Source organism: Ranitomeya imitator, chromosome 7 (assembly GCF_032444005.1).
Source record: "Ranitomeya imitator isolate aRanImi1 chromosome 7, aRanImi1.pri, whole genome shotgun sequence".
NCBI classification, from domain to species: domain Eukaryota; kingdom Metazoa; phylum Chordata; class Amphibia; order Anura; family Dendrobatidae; genus Ranitomeya; species Ranitomeya imitator.
In genome coordinates this window covers 25,993,417-26,016,314 of record NC_091288.1, presented here as the reverse complement: position 1 = coordinate 26,016,314, position 22,898 = coordinate 25,993,417, and the positions used below count along the sequence as shown (strand labels likewise).

The 22,898-nt window shown below is 42.8% G+C and overlaps 1 protein-coding gene across 3 annotated transcripts in view; it reads right to left on the bottom strand.

The window, feature by feature from the left end:
- The window catches only part of LYPD6 (LY6/PLAUR domain containing 6), a 59,410-nt gene that overhangs the window by 5,472 nt on the left and 31,040 nt on the right, over window positions 1-22,898 (bottom strand). For all 3 annotated transcript variants that reach the window (XM_069732899.1, XM_069732900.1, XM_069732898.1), the window contains 3 exons: window positions 14,892-15,027; window positions 13,120-13,287; window positions 11,780-11,878 (listed from right to left, as the gene is read on the bottom strand). In XM_069732899.1, coding sequence (XP_069589000.1) covers window positions 11,780-11,878; window positions 13,120-13,237 — 217 coding nt within the window. In that variant the 5' untranslated portion in view covers window positions 13,238-13,287; window positions 14,892-15,027. The remainder of the gene's footprint in view (window positions 1-11,779; window positions 11,879-13,119; window positions 13,288-14,891; window positions 15,028-22,898) is intronic.

The following is a 22,898-nucleotide window of genomic DNA, read 5'->3' as shown; positions in this document are numbered from 1 at the left end:
TTTTCACCACTTAGATAAAAAAAGAACCTAGACATGTTTGGTGTCTATGAACTCGTAATGATTTTTTTCCCATTTTCTGCTACATGATATGGTAAAACCAATGGTATCGTTCAAAAGTACAACTCGTCCCGCAAAAAATAAGCCCTCACATGGCCATATTGACGGAAAATAAAAAAGTTATGGCTCTTGAAAGAAGGGGAGCAAAAAAACGAAAACGCAAACCCCAAAAAGCTCCAGGGGTTAAAGGGTTAAAAAAGCAGATGTTTTTTAGTTTTATAAAATCCCTTAAAAAATTAAACTTTCACTCTCCAGGATGTAATAGTACATAATGGGAACGGTGCAGGTACATGGAGCAGTCTCCAGCGCTGAGCCCACTCCATACAGGCTACAATCACTGCTGTGCTACCATTTAAAGGGGTTATCCATGACTATATTAACTTTTTCTGAGGGCCTAAGAACTAACAGGTTAGCAACTACCTTCCTGATCATTTATTCCCGGATTACCCCTTAAATGTTGCTGTCAATCTCTCATTGTAGAATTTAAAGTGGCATTTCCATCTCCAAGATCATATCCCATTATTTAGTAGGTGTAATAATAATCATTACAGCAAATGCCTCCAATTAGAAATCTAGGATAGTTCTTCTGATTAGCTATGTCGCTAACTCCATGTGCAGGGCATTGCAGTAGCTTAGGTATCCATGGTTACGACCATAACCATGGATACCCAAGCTACTGCAATGCCCTGCACATGGGGTAAGCGACATAGCTAATCAGAAGAACTATACTAGATTTCTAATTGGATGTATTTGCTAATATTATTATTACTACACCTACTACATATCGAGATAGGATCCTGGAGATGAAAATACCCATTTAATTCAAGCACATATCTGATGGGGCATCCATTTGGACTGGGGGGGCATCAGCATACTCTCCTCCCGAATCCTCTCTTCCTCCTTCCACACACACATCTTTCACCATGCAACAAATATGAACACAAGGTGCAGATAAATTGGCATGATAGCCAAGGGCCCGCTGAAGGGGCCGGCTGGTAGCATTTTGGTGCTCATAACTAGGCTTTACAAGAGACTGGGATTTTCATTATATAAAGTACTGTCATTTTGTGGTATATAGTATAAGTGATCAAATGATTTTAGGTTTAAGTCCCTTTAAGGGCTAAAAAGCCAAAAAAAAACTAAAAGTTATGAAAAATATTTATAAAATAAATTGAATCACCCTGCAAAAATAAATAGAAAAATAAATAGAAAAATATATAAAGCATCTTTAGTATTGTCACATGCATACAAGTGCAAGCTTTAAAAGTATAAACTTGTTTTGTTTAGCCCTACAGTAAACATTGTAAAGAAAAAAATCTTATGGCGGCAACTTCCACAAAGAATGCAATAAACAGTGATCAAAACATCATACATACCCCAAAATGGCACCATTAACTACAACTCTGTACACCGAAAAACAAAAGCTCCATCCATGGAAGAATAAAAACGTTCTGGCTCTCAAAAATGGCCACTTAAATTTGTAAAAAACAAAAATCAAAATCAATTTAAAAAAATTAATAAAACAACTATACAAGTTCGGTATCTCTGTTATGGTACTGACTTGAAAAATCCTATTGCCGAGTCATTTTTACTGCAACATGAACACCATAAAAATGAAATCCAAAAATCAATGATGAAACTGCTTCTTTTTTTTTTTTTTAACCATTTCACCCCACTCGGAATTTTTTTCCCCATTTTACAGTATGGTTAAAAAAAAAGGAAAAAAATGGTGACAGTCAAAACTTATATATTATAGTCCAGCAAAAAAACAGCCATCATATGTCTATGATGATGGAAAAATATTAAAAAGTTCTGTCTCTTGGAAAAAGGGGATGAAAACGCCAAATGTGCAAAAATAAAAAAAATGGCTTCTTCGTTAAGGTGGTAACGAGGTTGTAAGAAGTACAGGTTCAATCAAGGTACAGTGATCGCCCAAAAAGGGACTACTCCCCGGAATGACGCAAATTCAGGCCACGTTGTGCCATTTCTTCCCCCATAGGGTCGTGGCACGCCGGCGCCGCCATGACCACGGGGCCCTAATAGTTAAATACATATCAAACATTCACAAAGAAATTATGATCTCAACCTGCCCCGAAACAAAACAAGAAGGTAACAAAACCTCCTGACAGAAGGCGCCGTGTTTTTACAAGTCGTCTGACAAATCTCTCATCTCCATTCCCAACACATAAGGCTGCAATGCAAAGAGAAATATTTATTCAGCCAAAAACAATAATAAATAAAATAATAATATTACTGACAGATGATGGATTTGATAACGTGATTTACAAAGCATGCGGTGAGGTTTTTTTCGCTGGAATAATGGATGTGAATTACACAAAATATGGGGGAACAAAAATGCGATTATGAAAGAAAAAGTGGTCGTTGTCGCCTGTGGCAACCAATCACAGGACTGTTTACATTTCACCAGAGTGCTTTAAAAAATGAAAGCTGTGCTATGATTGGTTGCTATGGACAACAGAGTGGTTCAAAAAAATGGAAGCTGCGCTGTGACTGGTTGCTAGGGGCATTAAGCACAGTTTTGAGAGTTTGATAAATCCCTCCATAATTTATATTGGTGGTCCACCTTGTTTTCTGGCCTCACCATCTAATGACTGACATAAACACCAATATTCAACATGGTGGCACCTACCGATCGCCTACCCCCTGGGCACAGCGGCCTATTGCCTCCAGTTACAGAATATACAGATGTGAATGTTCAGCCTAGCCTGTGTTTTCTATAGGGAGAGAGGTGAAAGGCGCTGCCAAACTCCCCTGGCAGCGTCTTATTTCCCATGAAAAAAATGGATCAGCCATTGAAATCCCCAAGGCCCGAACCTTCTATTTGCTCAACATCATCTGTTGCTAGAAGAGTCAGGAGGCCCCCATAGCCATCTTATGGTCAGCCTGTCCCATCAAATTGGTGGGATCAGACCACTTTCATCTGATGTCCTTAAGGCTACAAGTCCGTATGCTATCAATGTATAAGGGCCAGATCATAGCTGTGTGCCATGTAACACCAGGATTTGTTGTGTTATTGTAAAAGAATCACTAAGACAAAAACATGGTGTGCGCCATCCAAGGCCTTATTACATGGAGACAACATGACTGCTCACTCACACAGGTACGCCACCATGCCCCTATCTATTCGGATTGTTGCCCAAAAAAATTTCAAATAATGTAAAAAAAAAAGTAGAATTTGGAATTTTAATAATTTGCTTTTTCCGTATGTGTCACAGTATAGGGTCATAACTGATGTAAATAGGATATGAAAAGCCTAAAAAAATTGGAGGGTATGAGCATATTCTGGTATCCACAGCCAGTTATGGAAAAGGTCACCCCTCACCCCGCTTTATAGCAGCAGCAATCCTCCTGTTATTCCACTAGTACCGGAATTTTCCAAATGACGGAATACGAAAGGCCGATTCATTATTGCAGTTGCGCATTTTTATTGTGGAATTTTTAATGGATTGTGCCTTTTTATTTGCACCATATTCATCTTTAAATGTACGTCTTTTTTAAAGTCTATTTTATATGCACTGCTCAAAAAAATAAAGGGAACACTTAAACAACAGAAGCTAACTCCAAGTAAATGAAACTTCTGTGAAATCAAACTGTCCACTTAGGAAGCAACACTGATTGACAATCAATTCCACATGCTGTTGTGCAAATGGAATAGACAACAGATGGAAATTATTGGCAATTATCAAGACACCCTCAATAAAGGGGTGGTTCTGCAGGTGGGGACCACAGACCAAATCTCAGTGCCAATGCTTTCTGGCTGATGTTTTGGTCACTTTTGAATGTTGGTTATGCTTTCACACTCGTGGTAGCATGAGACGGACTCTACAACCCACGCCAGACTTCCCACAATGACTAACTAAAAAAAAACAGGTGAAAATACACTGCTCAAAAAAATAAAGGGAACACTAAAATCCCACATCCAAGGTGTCACTGAATGAAATATTCCAGTTGCAATTCTTTATTCATTGCATAGTGTAATGCATTGAGAATAATGAAACATAAAAAGGATCAATGTAAATCAAAATTAATATCCCATGGAGGTCTGGATTTGGAACGATACTCACAATCAAAGTGGAAAATCAGATTGCAGGCTGACCCAACTTCAGTAGAAATGCCTAAAGACAAGGAAATGATGCTCAGTAGTGTGTGTGGCCTCCACGTGCCTGTATGACCTCCCTACAACACCTGGGGATGCTCCTGAAGAGGGTTCTAGGATGATAGCAATGGTCAAGTGCAGTTTTTGGAATGTGGGGACTAAAGTTTTCCAACAGTCCAGATTATAAACTGGTTGGATTGGAGTTCAGGACCCCAGTCCTACAGCAGTATTTTTCTCCCCATCGTCTCTCTCTCGTCTTCCTGGTAATCTCCTGCCAAATTCACTTAAAATGAAACAACTGCGCATTATAATACGCTACAGGTTTAATCCGCTCTGGACAGAACGCCATTGTGCGCTGATTAATTAGTGTGTGTGGATTCCAGACGCATTTTATCATTTGTCAAAAACACATTCTTTGCGGATGTTGATGTTTGGTAAATAAAAAAATCCACTTTCCTAATGGAAATAAAGAAAACTTTGAGGGCATGCTGAAACGCCGCCTCCTCGCTAGTCGCAGACGCCAGGTGAGGTGCCGAGAGATACACAGCAGGTAACGTATAAATCATGAGAGCTGTCAGGAGTCTAGGACGAAAACATGGCTACGGCACACAATCACTCTCCCAGGGAAAAGTGATAACTGAACAGTGTGACCAGGACAAACCCCGTTAAACTGGAGCATGTATAAGATGCCCCCATTGGGCCAGGCTGCCGAAATGTGGTATCAAATACATGTGGTGCCCCAAGCCTCTCAGTGAGAAAATGGAAAGCATCTTACAGATTGACTGTTGTGAAGAATCAGTGCAATCGGAAACAGAAAACTGACTAATACATATTATTAGAGGGCTGAGACATCTTCAGAAAATTTCATACCCCTTTCCATGCCTGCAGGATCCCTGTAAATGTTCAGAAACCCCTCAGTCACCCAAAAATCTACTTGGTGTAAAACAGTAAGTAGAAAACAAGAAGTTGGGGAAGGAGGGAGATGCAGCTGCAGCTTTTCTCCCAGTGTTTATGGAAAATCGTTTGAAGGAGATGAGGGAGGGAAAGTGGAATGAGACATCCGAGTGGTCCACAGGGAGCACAGCACAGCTCCAACACCGCAGCAGGAAAAGCCCACCCACTTTGCTTAAAGACCACTTTCCATGACTTCAGGATCTCTGTAATTGTTCAAAAACCTCCTAAGTCACCTAAAATGACACTTAGCGTAAAACAGTAATTAGTAGGCAAAGAGCAGGGGTAGGAGGGAGATGCAGCTGCAGCTTCTCAGGAAACCACAGGGGGAGGAGATGAGAGGATGGCACATGTGCCAAGCAGCCATTTATCCATCTAACCACAAAAACTTCTGTAAACTGTAAAAGTCTTTTATGGAAAAACTTTTAAAAGGAAAATGCTAAAGCAAAAAAACAGCAGCCGTACAAACTGATCACAAGTCCTTTATGTTAATCTTTAGCCAAGAGATTTCCATCTACTAATGGTGTCTGTAAATCAAGGATCCGCACTGATAAGATCGCCAGGAATTTCTGCACAATCTCGATCCTTACAATTACCTGCCGGACATATTTTAGTAACAGCATAAAACAGAGCATCTAAAGGAAAAGTTTTTGTTTCTCGGCTTTGAGGAGCCACATATCTCCCCATAGCTGTACCTTCCCACCAGCACTTAGAGCAGATTTACAGTGAAAGTTGGATATATCGTGTACAGAAGGTTAGGAGCCCCGGAGGGTGCAGTAATGTCTGATCTTGAACTTTCTCTGAAATGCCAGAAATAAAAATGGCGGCTGTAATTTGACTTTATTTTCGCAGCATGGGCGCTTTTAGACCTTACATTTTGCCCCAAGCCATTAAACTTCATATATATCCAGTAACATGACACGGTCAGCTGTCAAACCTGTGCACGCAAAGCTGACAGATGTCCCCAAGTATTGTAACAAATCACAGACACACGGTTACTCAGCAGAATGTCGTATTACACAAGGGGCTTTCAAAAGTAATACGTAGATGGGCCTGTAGGGATTCATGCTCTCTGGCAGGCATTAGGGAGCGTTCACACAGGCAACGCGGTTTGGTCCAAGCAGGTGCAGTTTTATTGCTTCATAAAACTCCAAAGGATTCAAAACCAAAAACAGCCTCATCTGGGCACAAAGTATCACAGCAAATAAGCCGTACATTCAGCAGGAACATATGTCAGTGCGGCTCACCCGAACAGATTACAGTCACTTCTCCCAATGCAGACTTCATACACAGAAGAGGCGAGATCCACCAGTCTCGGGATCCCCTTCATCCCGAGCTCCTGCAGCTTCCAGCGCCAAACAGAAGTGTCCAAATCCAGGCACAGTTCACACAGAACAGGCTGCAGCTTCCCCATGTTTCTCAGCAGTTCCAACACACAGACTGCTCAGCTTTCCTAGCTGACCCGTGCAGTCTCCATCCAGAGAGTGACCCCACCACGTCTCAGCTACAGCTCACGTTTTGGCTGGTCACTCACCAGCAGCACACTCGGCTCTGCTTCATCCAGCAGACTGACACACCTAGTAAATAACGGCCCTGGCTCTAGTAAAACGCTAGTCAGGCGCATCTAATCAAAACCTACAGTGCTAGGATTTAACCCTAGCCTACCTGGCTTTGCTACAGGCCACAGAGGCAAAACAAAGAGGGGCCACAAGAGCAAATATTAGAGGGGGTAAAGAGGTGAGAGTTTAGGCCACAGAGGTAAAATGTGATGCCATAAATACAAAATATGCAGGGGCCACATAGGCAAAACGTGAGGTCATAGAGTTAAATATATGGGGGCCAAGGAGGTGAAGCATAAAGCCAGAGAGGCAAAAACATAGGAGGGGGGCCACAGAAGTGATATATGATGCCACAGAGGCAAAACATTAAGCTCCTGAGTCCCAATACAAAATCAGTAAATGCACCGTTTAAAATACTGGTATTTTTTATGTGACCAACAATCGGAAATCACAATCATAAAGAGAACTCCCTCCATTGCACCCTGGTGCGATCATATTTGATTAAGGCATCAACCATTCTTACCTTATATTTTTTAGCCAATTGGCAGAAAAAATACTCTGATAAAGTCTTGTATGTAAGAAAAAGCCCAAGTATCCAGTTGGAACAGCCCGCCCGCCTAAATTTCCTAGTTGATTTTTGTCAATATTGCTCCTTGTCCACTGATTAACATACAGCTAAAATCTGACGCATGCGCAGTTTGGTCTGTGCAAGCAATTATCATCCTGCCTGGTGCATGTGCAGGCAGCAATGAATGACTCTGCCCACCCAAGGACCGCTGGTGTCAGCTCTACATGCATCAGATTTTGCCCAACCTATGGATGTGGCTGTAGACGCTGCACCCACAAAGTATTTTATCTTGTGTGGACAGAGTACTAAGCCTCGGTCTGCGCATGTGCTGGACCCAATAACATAGAGGATCAGCACAAGCGCAAAGTAAAACCTGATTACTCTGTCCACACAAGAGCCAACAATCAAGTGCTGGTTTTCAGTTCTCCATCAATCAACAGACCAGAGACTAGTTTAACCCTATAAGAACCTAGATATTGTTTTGTTTTGCTCTCATTTTTCCTCCTATTCTTCCCAGAGCCATAATTTTTTCTTTTCCATTGACATAGCCGTATGGGGATTTTTCTTTTTGCGGGAGGAGCTGCAGTTTTGAGTTACACCATTCACTTTATTATATAATATACTGAACTTGGAACCCCAAAAAATCCAAATTGGGTGACTTTTTTATGCTTTGTTTTGAGTCCCCCAGGTGACTTGAATTTGCAATTGTTGATCACTTAAACTACATGCAGACATACTATTGTATTGCACTATAGGATTTAATTGTAGTTCTCCTATGAAGCCCAGTTACTGGGGCCTTCAGCCAGTCCATGGCTGCAATGGTAGCTCATCAGCTCATCTTGGCATTTATATGCTGCTGCCAGTGATGGACGGCAGCAGCTAAATGGATAATGGCAGCAGCTAAATGGATAAGGGCAGCATCTAAATGGATAACAGCAGCAGCCAAATGGATAACGGCAGCAGCTAAATGGATAACAGCAGCAGCTAAATGGATAATTGCAGCAGCTAAATGGATAACGGCAGCAGCTAAATGGATAACGGCAGCAGCTAAATGGATAAGGGCAGCAGCTAAATGGATAACGGCAGACGCTAAATGGATAATGGCAGCAGTAGGAGGGAGCTCTGGAATGCTGCTGTTACATACAAATGCCGGCTTGGAAATAGAGTTGGAATCTGTCTGATATGAAGTAGGCTCAGCTCCTTAGCTCGATCCATATAGCCCTTAACAGCCTGTGACAAAATTGCACATTACAGGTTGTTAAAGGGGTATTCCCACAGTAGAAACATAACTTGCTGATTGCTGTAGGTCTGACCACTGAGTGCCCCTACAATCCCAAGAATGAGACATATTCTGGAGAACGAGATTCTGCAGATCCCTGTCCCGATTGGAGCAGAGATGTGCATGTTCTACCTTTGCCCTATTCAATGTCTATGGGACTGCCGGAAATAGCTGAGCGCTGTACTCAGGTTTCTTTAGCAGTTCCATAGACAACGAATGGAGTGGCGGTTGGACTTGCACACCTCTGTACAGTCGGGACAGGAATCTGCAGAACCTTGTTCTCCAGATCCAAAAGCCTTATTCTTGGGATCGTAGGGGTCCTGGAAGTCGGATCCACAGCAATCAGCAAATGATAACTTATTCAGGACACTTATATGGTTGGCATACACCCGGCAGACACTTCAGCCTTCACTTGCAGATAAAAAATTGTTTGATAGTATTTTTTAAACAACATGCGGTGCTACAACTGACTGATGATGTTTTCAGATGGGAACCAGTGGTCACAGAGGTTTATAGGGGTAGATCCTGTTGACAGGTTCCCTTTCAAGGACTCCACATATTTTGTTGTCTACTTTGCCTGAAGAGTAATAATACCCCCAGATGGCTAGCCTGTGTTTAGAAGGGTATGCTTTTGTATTGTATTTTGTATGTCTGCTTTTCTATTGTTTCGCACATGTGCAGAGATGGAGGAGAACTCACAGGACAGCAATGGAAAGTCGTAAGAAAGCAAGAATGCAATCAAATTCCTGCCCTTTACAGAACTAAACCACGGAACAAACAAAAAACTAAACTAAGTACAACTCCGCCATAACAATGCTGATTACAGCCTGCAATGTTACTGCTCACAAGGTCGGGTCTTCTAGCATTGGAGAATATTAAAGGAAAAATCAGGTTAAATGAGAATATGAATGTAAGTCTCTCGGGGTATGTGCAGACAATCAGGAACCGGCAGCGCTTTGGATGCAGAGAATGTGCGCTGTGTCCAAAGCTCTACCGTCTATTGAATGCATGTGATTCCGCATGAACCGTGTGGATTCACCGCGTCCAATCCATTGTACGGGTGAAATTTCTCTTGCGGAGGCTCGCGTCTTGGATCTAAAAAACACTGCATGCAATATTTTTTGATCTGCGACCCATTGCAAAAATCATCCTCCAATAACAGTTTGGAATTGCAGACGTTCCTCGGCGAAGAGTCCTGTGTTCCAGGCGCAGCAATGCTAATAATGGATTTTTGCTGTTGACTCCTGTCTTCAGGGCGTGGGAAGAAAATCATTGAGTGGAGTGTTTGTGCGCCGTCTTCTGCACGGACCGGTGGGCCGCTGTGCGGCGAGACGTCTTCAGTAAGGACACTCTATAACTGTGTAGTAAGTGCCAGCCTCAGATCTTCTCCTCCGTCCCCTCGGCTACATCCCATGTAATCTAAGAAATGTATTATCTGATCAGAGGCGCTGAGTGCATATCGGAATATTGGGTTACACAGATTATCTTCTGATTAGATCCAGACTTCCCAACAATTGTCCATCGCCATAGATATGAAGAAGGTTTATTTAGTCTAAAATTCCAGTTTAGGTTTCACCATGAACCCTGCATTGATGTCGCTCCAAGAGTTAACCCTGATTCACGCAGACGAAGGTAAAACATGGATGGTGCAGGATGAGAATGAGGATGGGCCAATTTCCCACATGTGAACATGGGAAACCTAGAACGTGCAGGACCACGCTCTCACCTCTCAGACCTACCAATGCGACCCATTCATACTAACAATAGCGTCGGAGGAATAGGACCACCCCAGTCCCTCCCGAGAATGCCACCGATCCTTCAGGAAATGTCCCTAAAGTGCTGTTGGTCACCCACGTCACAGATTCCCTAGGACTGCAAAAATTGGGATATCCCTGGCAAATTCTGGACTGTTGGCAGCCATGCTCAAAGTTGTGCACAGAGTTTGAGGATTTTTTTTTTAATGCCTAAAAATCACTTGAAAGACTCCTCCTATTCATCTCTATTGTAAACCCACTTTCCTGTTTATACGTTCAGTCACCTGAATGTTTTATATCCGGCTTTTGGAAAACGCCTGGTGGGAAAGTTCATGTCCCTTCATTATAGTGACTCCAGATGGAAAATTACCCAACCTAGGCAATGTCCGACAAGCAGGCAGCCAAAAAACCCTTCCACAACCACTTCAGGGATGAAAACCTCCTCCAAAATCGACCCAAAGATGGAAAGTATCCTCTTAATAAACTCATCGTTTTAACAGTGTCCGCACAGCGTGGAGCACGAACGGTGACACAGCGTGGAGCACGCACAGCGGCATAGTGTGGAGCACGCACGGCAGCAGAGCGCGGAGCCTGTATGGTGGCACAGTGTGGAGCACGCACAGCGGCATAGTGTGGAGCAGGCACAGCGCGGAGCTTGTATGGTGGCACAGCGTGGAGCTTGTATGGTGGCACAGCGTGGAGCACGTACGGTGGCACAGCGTGGAGCAGGCACAGCGGCATAGTGTGGAGCACGCATAGCAGCGCACAGCGGCATAGTGTGGAGCATGCACAGCAGCATAGTGTGGAGCAGGCACAGCATGGAGCTTGTATGGTGGTACAGCGTGGAGCTTGTATGGTGGCACAGCGTGGAGCACGCACAGCGGTATAGTGTGGAGCAGGAGCATAGCGTGGAGCTTGTATGGTGGCACAGCGTGGAGCACGTACGGTGGCACAGCGTGGAGCACACACAGCGGCATAGTGTGGAGCATGCATAGTGTGGAGCACGTACGGTGGCACAGCGTGGAGCACACACAGCGGCATAGTGTTGAGCAGACTCTGTATTGCTGCACATAGTACTACTCATGATGAATAATGGATTATTACTGTGTCCCGCACCTTAGGAGATCTCCGAACGCGCAGCGCCGGATTGCTGGGTGCTTTTCCCTTTAACCTTCGTTTAATTACGCATTAATAGGATCAAGGTAAGAAATTCCCTAACTTTCTATTCATCCGAAAATTAAACCTGACACAAACTTCGAAACCTTCTACATAACAGATTAACATTCTTTTAAAAGGAAAACACATTCTTACAATTAACTGGGTTCACAAAGTCGGGGGAGGGGGCGCGCAGATGTAAAGTGACGCGCAGACGAAGTTCTAAAGCGGAACGCTGCGCGAGTGTAACCTATGTACTTTCATCACAAGGGCAAAAATTCACTGTGTGACAGTCATTAAAGGATTAGAGAGCGTGATTTCATGCATGAGAGCACTCACCTCTTGGGCAGTAGACATCAGGGGCCCAGCGATTGCACTCGTAATTATCTCTTGCCTTCTCACAGGTGAAACATTTAAATCCCCCGGGGTATGGCGTCGCTATAAAGACAGTACACCCAACTGTTAGGAAACACATCGATGTCACCAAGGTGCTCATTACAGGAGCTGCTCCTCTAGGTCACCAGAAACCTGGCGCATATCTATGGGGCATCCATCCGCCAAATTAGCAAGTATATTGATTGATGGTTCACTCAGAAGCCCCCCCGTAACACCCCCCCCCACCCCACCCGTAACACCCCCCCACCACCCCCCCGACATATGAGTGCCCGCTCAGCTCAGCCTAGAACGCATGTGTTCATAATGGGCTATGGGAAGGGCCTATCTCTCCCTGAGAACAAAAGGATCAAACATGTTGATAGTAAATCTGCCCCATCCTGCTCTCCCCAGACACCTGCCCTCGAAGAGAGTTGGGAAGTCACCATACACATTAGATTGTTGGACGCAACACCAAAAATTGCAGCTTTGACAGACATTAATTTGTCTAGCCATTTTCCTAATTGAGCACACATGCACGCTTTCCTAATTGAGCACACATGCACGCTCAGCAGAGCAGAGTGTGCATGTGTCTGGCGGCTCAGAAAACATAGCCTTAGGCTGAGTGAGCAGCTGACCGTTTTCCCATGCATATGACCAGCTTACGTCTGCACATAAAACAAGTGAGTAGAAATTACTGCATACATACTCCTATAGAGGAGTTTGGTAAAACTGAGTGACATGCAGGAGTTTGGGAAAGCTGGGAGACATTCAAGAGATTGGGAAAGCTGGGTAAGATTCAGGAGCTTGGGAAAGTTGGTGTCATTCAGGATTTTGGGAAAGCTGGAACACATTCAGGAGTTTGAGAAAGCTGTGTGACATACAGGAGTTTGGGAAAGAAGGGTAAAATTTGGAAGTTTGGAAAAGCTGCGTGACATTCAGGAGTTTGGGAAAGCTGGGTGATATGCAAACGTTTGGGAAAGCTGAGTGACATGCAGGAGTTGGATGACATTCAGGAATCTGGGAATGCTGAGTGACATCTGGGCGACTGGGAAAGCTCAGTGACATTCAGGAGATGGAAAAAGCTGGGTGAAGGTCCAGCAGGATCTTTAGTGTCGCCCATACTGACTTCCACCCAGAAGTAAGAATGTAGAATTCCTCACAAGTTGACAAAAGGGGAAAACTCGTGATGTCATGGTCCCTAGGAGACTCCAGGAATCGCTCCTCCGTCGCTCCAGGTCGCTGTCATATCACGATTCTGACGACAGGTCATTGGGTGAATAATAGACTTCAGGACAGAATCTTACTTGATGGATAGAGGAAGACGATGTCTTGCACTGTGAAGTCTCGGCAATGAACTGTTTGCAGCCAGCCAGCAATGTGACTAAAGAGCAGGAACCAGGCCGCCGCCGGCCACAATTCCATCGCAGAAAAAGGTCCAATTCATGCAGCCATTAGTGCAGCCTCCCCAATACCTGAGAATAGGAGAAAATATTATTAATATCCAAAAAGACAATCTGTGAACTGTAAACCATCCTGTTCTTGTATTGTAAGCACATAACCTGCTTGTTGATGGTTTCCTTAAAATGGTCAGGTGATTAGTCTTGACCTCAGTGTATGTACTCCTATTCTAAACCTATTGTCATGACTTCTGCTGTGCTCACTTTTTTTTAAAAAAGTTCATTGTTATGTGGAAACTGTCAACAAGCAGGCTGCGTTCCACTGACAATCGACTGACAGATCCTTTTTTTTTTTTTTATTCTGGTTATTTAACTACGTGTGAATATCCAAGGCAAGAAGGATTCTTGAGCTTTTCAACCATGTATTAAAAAAGAAGAAGAAATTAAGGGTCCAATCCAATAAAAAAAAGGGAAGTCCTTGTGCACCTTCTTTACTAAACAGAGACACAAGAAAATGATAACCTGCTTGCTGACGGTTTCCAGGTACCAACAAGAAGAAAACGGATCTAACTGTCGAATCCAGGAATTTAATCTGCCAGGTCTGTTTGTCTCAGAGAATGGGGATGATCAGCTCAGAGTCTCTGCAGAGCACTATGGAATATGTTGGCGCCACATACGGAACCAGCAATAATTATGTGTGTACATTCAGCGCCGCTCATCAATCCTGTGACCTCCATTGGATCCATTCTCGCCGTCTGCCAGGATAAGCACATTATCCACTGAGAACGTGTCATAAAAATAACATTTAATCTCGGAGCCACCCGGACTATTGTATTTGGCTCAGATTCACAGGATGTTTTTCCAAATTTAATCCATGGCAAAAAAGTCCTGACAAAACACAAAATGCCTTCCTGCTGTTTATTTAGACAGGAGGAGATGTTTTGCTGACCGAAATCCGCCTGTCACGTCCATGACATCAATGCGGTTTCTCTTAAAGGGACAGTGTATATTATTCTGTAGCTTCCCTCTGTAAATATCCATAAGAGACTCGTTCAGGTCCTTAATAAGAATGTAGCAGTATGAATGCCATACAATACCATTAAGTTTTTCCATTTTTTTTTCGCATGCCCAAATAAATGCTATGACTGAGCAACTAAGGACCTTTTCTGGGAATACCCACACTGGGAGCTTTAATAACAGCCACATTGATTGTCAATCTGCTTTCCCACCTACGTCAAAGAAGCATCCAAATTGGCACTTGATTTTGCACCATTGATTTTCTATCACTATCCAACTATTGGATCGCACTCAGCCATTCAGGTCTATGGATCCTTGGGAAAAAATCAGATCGCACTCAGATAATAGTCCGATTTTTACAGACTGACGGAAAGGAGAAGATGGAGAATGTTTTTTTTATTCTCCACATCCGAAAATGTTGAGTCAAAGTCTGATCAGTGTGTGATTATCATGATTGGCCCCATTTTTTCAGATGAGAGAAAAAACCAGTCTTGTGACACTAGCCTTAGAGTTGAGCAAAAAGATTGTCAGGATCCTGGTTCAGAAGCCACATCGTTAGTCGCTGGCCACCGGACCAGAGTCCTGAGAATTTTTTTACTCAACTCTACTCTGCATAATGTGACAAACATAGAAAAGCCTCAATAGAAGTGAGTGTAACTTACCAGTCTAATAAAGAGGCAATCCTAAGAACCATGCAGAATGGGTGGAATTGTAATTAGTGCATGTGCTTCACGTGTTCAATCCTCTGGATGACAAATTTTTCACTTTCCAACCCAATTCTGAATGTCCATCCATAGCCTGAAACACAAACATGTGGATTGTTAATGTTCATACCTTAACTGAACATTTAGAAGTTACCTTTAAGCATGCGGTTAAGTTATCCATGTCTTTTAATGCTGGTCATATACATATCAGCCACAATCACAATTATAGGTGAAGCATCACTCATCTTTTCTAACTATTCAAAAGCAACCCTTTGATAATGATTTCCACCACGTTCTGTTTCATATCATTTCCCCATGTTGACCTCAGAATGAAAATAATTTGTTATAAATATTCCAGATAAAAACTATATTCCCAAATCAGAAATGTGGTACCGCCATGGGGTTTGCCACATGCCAAAACTTCTAGAAACATTGCCTGATACTGTGCAACACAAGTAGTCAAGGTCATTACAACATTAAAAAAATCCTGACATTACACTCATAATTATTTTATAACTATTGAATCAGCAGGTTTGCGCTTACAAGCCAAGACAGTATAATGGGATTAGGTTCTAAAATGACAACCTGTCACCCAGCACTCTCTTGACAGACCGATAAGTGTCTCTAGGAGCTTACTTTACAGATTTTTTTTCATTTAACTTGCCTATACCACACATGTGTTGACCTGGGTCAGGATGAAAACAAATCTGATCCTACACAATTATTTCTTTGTTGACCATAGTTATACTTATTATTTGTGTACCATATCTTCAGTTTATCCATACATATTCGTGGAAACCCCTTAATATTAGAAAGTTGTAGATGTTCTTGAATGTTTCGCTATCTCCAGTGGGCTTTAAGTGAGAGTGACTGGACATATGTAGTGTATTTGAAACTACCATTTTAAGAAATGAATCACTACTGAATGCCCTAAAACTTAATGAAAACCTTAACAAAAGGTACATAATTACAGATAATTGTGCAGATAATTGATCTTGGGTTTAGGGGCAGGTGACAAATCCAAAGACAATTGAAATCTTTTTCATCTTTTTTTAAGTGAATCTGAATAGAATTTATTTTCAGGAAGAAATTATTAGGAATTCTTCTGAATACAATCTGTTCTCTATTTTACCCTTTTATCTTTAATCTTATCCCTTTAAATACAAGGGAGAAAACATATTGTTTCACAAGAATCCAGCTAAGTCTCTGCTCATATAGTTATACGAGGGTCTGTTTGGCATGAGTGGTGCACAACTGTCCGGGCTGAATGTGATGGACCCTATTATATACAGTATCTGTGGGGTTTGTTGGGTGTTGCTGATGTTTGTCGTATGGTAGATCCGGCACATCTTTGTGGCTTCCATTTTATACACGGATGTGGATATAGCCGAAATCAGGATCTGTTAAAAATCTTACTGCCGTCAAGCATTTTGAGATCATCCGACTTCTAAATGGTAAGAAACTTTTAGAAATCTGGCAATGAATATACCGATGCTGATGCTATTTTGGCTCGATGTAGCCCTTATCTGCTGCCGAATTCTTGGACTATTGGAAAATGTCACTGTACATATCTCAAAGTCTATGTACTATAGTTCTACATCCCACCAAGCCATATGCAAAGCCTTATCAAAATATTAACTTCATTCTCCAGCTTATTGGGCACTGACTTCAATGTTATTTAAAGTGGTTTTCCCACGAAGAAAAGTTCATTTTAATCAATAGATCTTGGAATAATAATAATGTCCACAATTAGATGTGATTAATTAAAATGTTCCTGTGCTGAGATAATCTTATAAATGTGCCCCTGCTGTGTACTGTGTAATGGCCGTGTCTGACCGTGCAGGAACATGGCTGGATCATACCACAGCTCCTGGACAGGGGGGAAGCAAAAGAGACAACACAGCATGGGATCGCAGCAGATTCTTTTTGTGAGGTAAAACATTTCTCTGCCTGTTTTTAAACAATATTTTACCTCAAATAATCGTTTGTGATCTCGTGCTGTAATGTCTGTATACTCTCTTTTGCTTTCTCTCCTACTCAGGAGCTGAGTAGGGGGGTAACAGCTGTGGAGGTCCCGGATTTGGAGATATATCGCTAACAGTGAGGAGAGAGAGAGGAGGTGAGAGAAGGAGAGTGTCCGGCTTGTTTTGGTAGAAGTTGAGGAGCAGGTCTGGAGATGAGGTCAGGTGGAGAGGTAAGAGGGAAGGTGAGATAAACATTTCTTGGGAGTGTGTTGGGGTTTGGGGATAGCGAAGGAGAGTAAAGGTACCGTCACACTTAGCGACGCTGCAGCGATACCGACAACGATCCGGATCGCTGCAGCGTCGCTGTTTGGTCGCTGGAGAGCTGTCACACAGACAGCTCTCCAGCGACCAACGATGCCGGTAACCAGGGTAAACATCGGGTAACTAAGCGCAGGGCCGCGCTTAGTAACCCGATGTTTACCCTGGTTACCATCCTAAAAGTAAAAAAAAACAAACAGTACATACTTACCTACAGCCGTCTGTTCTCCAGCGCTGTGCTCTGCACTCCTCCTGTACTGGCTGTGTGAGCACAGCGGCCGGAAAGCAGAGCGGTGACGTCACCGCTGTGCTTTCCGGCTGACCGACGCTCACAGCCAGTACAGGAGGAGTGCAGAGCACAGCGCTGGAGAACAGACAGCTGTAGGTAAGTATGTAGTGTTTGTTTTTTTTTTACTTTTAGGATGGTAACCAGGGTAAACATCGGGTTACTAAGTGCGGCCCTGCGCTTAGTTACCCGATGTTTACCCTGGTTACCAGTGAAGACATCGCTGAATCGGTGTCACACACGCCGATTCAGCGATGTCTGCGGGGAGTCCAGCGACCAAATAAAGTTCTGGACTTTCTTCCCCGACCAGCGACAGCACAGCAGGGGCCTGATCGCTGCTGCCTGTCACACTGGACGATATCGCTAGCGAGGACGCTGCAACGTCACGGATCGCTAGCGATATCGTCTAGTGTGACGGTACCTTAAGGATTGGTGGAGCAAAAACTGTTCGGGCATAAGTCAGCATGGTGAAAAGTAACTGTGGGAGACAAAGAGGTGAGCACAGGTAGCAGTGGTAGCTCTTACCTTCTGGTCACTTCTCAGAGATTTCTGGTATATTTCTAAGGTGCACTTAAAAGCTGAACTTAAGAAAGCGCACTCAGGCCAGGACCAGAGACCTCTTAGTCCAAATCTATACTGCACATGAAAGACACCAGGTGAGACCAGAGGGGAAGAGGCAGCAGGTAAGAAAATGACAGAAATAGAGTAAATTAACAGACAGAAGTGAAGACTTTGCTAATTATACAGCAGGGAAGCAGTAGACATACCAATACAGACTGACAGGTGCGAATTGTGATCAATGAATGTGAGGAATATTCAGTTCAGGATTAGTGGTGGTTTTGCAGCTAATCCCATCCCCTGGCAAATATTTCTGCACCACCATGGACTGACCTTCTCATTATGTCTATCTTGTCATTTCAGTGCTAAAAAACTTTAGTAACCTTCTCAGCTGTCCTGTAAACTTAGCAGCCACCTCCTGAACCAAAAAGGTTTTTGCGGTCAACACCCCGGGGTTCCGTACAGTCCACAGTCTTCTCAAGTTTCAAATCTCATCAAAGGAAATTTAAATAATTTAAGAAGAGCAGCTGCAAGAAAAGGCGGTCGTAGGTATCTGCAAATAATGAGGCCGCACGACACCCCAGGGGAGGTGGAAGGTCAAAGTAAAAAAAAAAAATATTCAAGGCTTTTACCAAAACGGGAGATGGGATTCCACCGAAGATGAGAGAACTTTAGAAGATGGTTTTAATGAAATTCTGTTGCCATTACACAGCGCAGAGGCATCAGTGTAACATAATATGGGAAGGTGACATCTCCCGTTACTTCATTAATAGAATTTGTAATCTAATTTTTTGTTTTTGTTTTTATCCATGTTGCATTTCTTTTTTAATATATTTTATAACTAATTGTTCCTTTTATCTTTGCTTCCTTTTTGTTTGGATGTTATCGCCTTTTAGTTTATTTCTACAGATTTGATTATTGTTTGCCCCCATCACGTGGCCAACTTTGATATACGTGTGGTTAACCATAAGCCCCCGTACACTGCCCTTCATGTTGGATGTTTTTAAGGGACAATACCTCTGTACATAAGGAGTAATAATAATAATCTTTATTTTTTTTATATAGCGCTAACATATTCCGCAGCGCACACATTATCATCGCTGTCCCCGATGGGGCTTACAATCTAAATTCCCTATCAGTATGTCTTTGGAATGTGGGAGGAAACCGGAGCACCCGGAGGAAACCCACGCAAACACGGAGAGAACTTACAAACTCCTTGCAGATGTTGTCCAAGGTGGCATTTGAACCCAGGACTCCAGCGCTGCAAGGCTGCTGTGCTAACCACTGCGCCACCGTGCTGCCCGAGTAAGATTGAATCCAAGCATAAAAACTTTCACATACTATTGTATGAAATTGGAGAGAAAAAATGGAACAGGAGACGGTTCATGGAAATGGCGTAGCAAGGGGGTAGGGCAGAGGAGTGATTGCCCTCAGCACAAAAGTCCAAGGGAGTGCAACATTTTCCACTCCCGCCCTGCGCCTCCCATCCTGTCCAATGATCAGCACCTGCAAGTGCAGCTTCATCTTGGAGTGCCGCCTTGTGCTGCTTATGCAGAGCGCAGCAGCCAAGATGAGTTTGTGCTTGGCTGCTGCACTCTGCCTGGGCAGCACGCGAGAGGACAGCGCTCAATATAATTAAGTGAGCTTCGTCATCTTTGTAGCTGCCTATGCAGAGCAATTAATGAAAAACTCATCTGAACTGCTTGCACTTGACGAGAAATTAATGAATAAAGACAGTATTGAATAATTCATTACTCAGAGCTGTTTTTACGTTTCTACACTTTTTCTAACCCTAACCAGACCTAGGTTTAGGCTTGGGTTAGGGCTAGAGATTGACAAATAGAACAAGGTTGAATGTTTTATTTTAAAAATGTAAAGACTGATTTTAAAAACTAAAAAAAAACAGATAAAAGCTAAGAAGTCAAAAGTGCAAACTATAATGACATCAGTATTTTCCTCAAATTACAATACATTTGTTTGGCGGATAAGGGATTCAATACCAGACAGGTGGAAGGGACTCGGGGAGTGCTGAGGGTTTACGGGTTCGGGGGTGCAAAATACTTTCCTTGCCTAATGCACCGAAACCCACGCTATGCCACCTGGCACAGAACTGAATGTGTATGATGCTTTGATATGGCCACGGGTGCTTTAGTGGACAGTTATTGGTCCCAACTTATCCAAAAACGTGGATTGTTTAATTTCATTTTGGAATCTTAAGGTACCGTTACACTAAACGACTTACCAACGATCACAACCAGCGATACGACCTGGCCGTGATCGTTGGTAAGTCGTTGTGTGGTCGCTGGGGAGCTGTCACACAGACAGCTCTCTCCAGAGACCAACGATCAGGGGAACGACTTCGGCATCGTTGAAACTGTCTTCAACGATGCCGAAGTCCCCCTGCAGCACCCAGGTAACCAGGGTAAACATTGGGTTACTAAGTGCAGGGCCGCGCTTACTAACCCGATATTTACCCTGGTTACCATTGTAAAAGTAAAAAAAAAAAAACACTACATACTCACATTGTGATGTCTGTCACGTTCCCCGCCGGCGTCCACAGGGTTAAAACTGCTTTCGGCAAGAGCGCTGCTAATGCACGCGCTGCTGCCGAGAGTTTCCCTGCACTGACTGTGTCAGCGCCGGCCGTAAAGCAGAGCACAGCGGTGACGTCACCGCTGTGCTCTGCTTTACGGACGGCGCTGACACAGAGGACGCCGGGGGACGTGACAGACATCAGAATGTGAGTATGTAGTGTTTTTTTTTTTTTACTTTTACAATGGTAACCAGGGTAAATATCGGGTTACTAAGCGCGGCCCTGCGCTTAGTAACCCGATATTTACCCTGGTTACAAGTGAACACATCGCTGGATCGGCGTCACACACGCCGATCCAGCGATGACAGCGGGTGATCAGCGACCAAAAAATGGTCCTGATCATTCCCCAACGACCAACGATCTCCCAGCAGGGGCCTGATCGTTGGTCGCTGTCACACATAACGAGATCGTTAGCGGGATCATTGCTACGTCACCAAAAGCGTGACGTTGCAACGATATCGTTAACGATATCGTTATGTGTGACGGTACCTTTATTCCCTCTGATGACAGAACTCAGTATGGGGTTAATCTGACCTTCCAGACATAGATTGTTAGTAGATCACTTAAAAACTTTCTGCTGACAAAATATAATGTCTCTAGGCAATTTTATATCATGGTCCTCCGATGCGGAGGTGCAGCAGCTAGGCATCTAATCGAGAAAATCCTACAGATCGATCTTCTGCACGTTTCACGCGATTTGCGGTTTTAGACTTCACATGTTCATACTTTGAAATATTTTTATTTTACAAAAAGTACAATAAAAAAAATAACAAACGTATCTAATACATACAGAAAGCTCCTCTACATAAATAAAACTATTACAATTCTCCGCACTGCAACTTTCTAAGAGTAAGTGAAGTCATTAGCAGATTTCCTTGTAGACTGCAGCACTATTTCCTTTTTGAATTAGACGCCCATACATCTAGTAACCAAGAAACCAAATAAACTCACTCTGACCTTACGTGGAAAAATATTATTTTACCGTTTATGAAAATTACTAAACTGCTTGTTTGGCTGATGACAGCGGTTTTCCAGGAAAAGTACGGGAACCGGAATATTATTCGAGAGGAAATTCATAAATCTTTAGTTTTGTGGAATTTAAAAAAATACATATATATTTATATCTTGAGATGACCATTATTAGTGTTATTGTACAGCTTTCAGCTCAATCTCGAGCCATGGCAACTTGATGGATGAACGTTCCGTAGGAAGGTTGATCTTGTGCAAGCCTAGATAGGTCCATCAGGGTCTTCTCTACCTTGGTTCTATCAAGCTATTGGTCCTGGTCTTCCTCTTCAGATTGTTCCTTCTATTCTTCTGACCATGATGTCCTTCTCCAGTGATCGCTCTCTTCGTATGATGGGTCCAAAGTAGACAAGTCGTAGCTTGGTGATCCTTGCTTCGAGTGACATGTCTGGCTTGATTTATTCCAAATTTTTTTTTTTTTTTTAAATCATTAGTGCCCACCAGATTTGACAAAGATAAGTTCTGCAGTTGAAAGTTGCCCCTTTATTGCCGGGGAGGCATAGAAGCATAACTTTGTAACAGAGGGGCACAGAGGAAAAATAAAAACTGTTCTAGAATCAGTGATACCAAACCAATTGGAGGAGATACTCAGTTTAAATAAAAAAAAGAAATCCAATGTCAGTTCCTCTCTATTTCAAATTTGGGTACCATAATTAGTTCTGTAGTAAAAAAAAAAAAAAAGTTTTAGCCAGGCATAATGCACGAGTCTGTTACTAGTGGTCTTATATTGGTCAACTTTTCCTAATTGTATTTTTAGTAAATATTTCATTTCTGATTTCCAAAAGTTGAACAATTCTTAGGGTACATGTGCCAAACAAACAAAAAATGTTCTTTGACCAATTGTGGTGCCATAAAAATTAGGAAAGTTCAAAGCTTGAGCAATGTAGACATTACCAATGGTAGACTTAAAGGGATTGTACATAAATTATAATCTTTTATTTTAATAATCATATCAATAAATCATATTATGGCAATAGGATGCCATTGAGGGAGCATGGAAATCATGTCATGGCCGCGCAATTGGTGCTCATATAATGGTTCTTCATTTTCAACAAAATCTACAAAACATATCAAATATTGAAGATCTCACTCAGACGTTCATGACAATGAATCAGTGCCAACAATACTAGGCAATATCCTTGTTAAATTTCGGAATGCTGAGGGCATAGTTCACACCCCTGCACTAAATTTTGGTCAGGATTAACAACTGTGAGATTTTA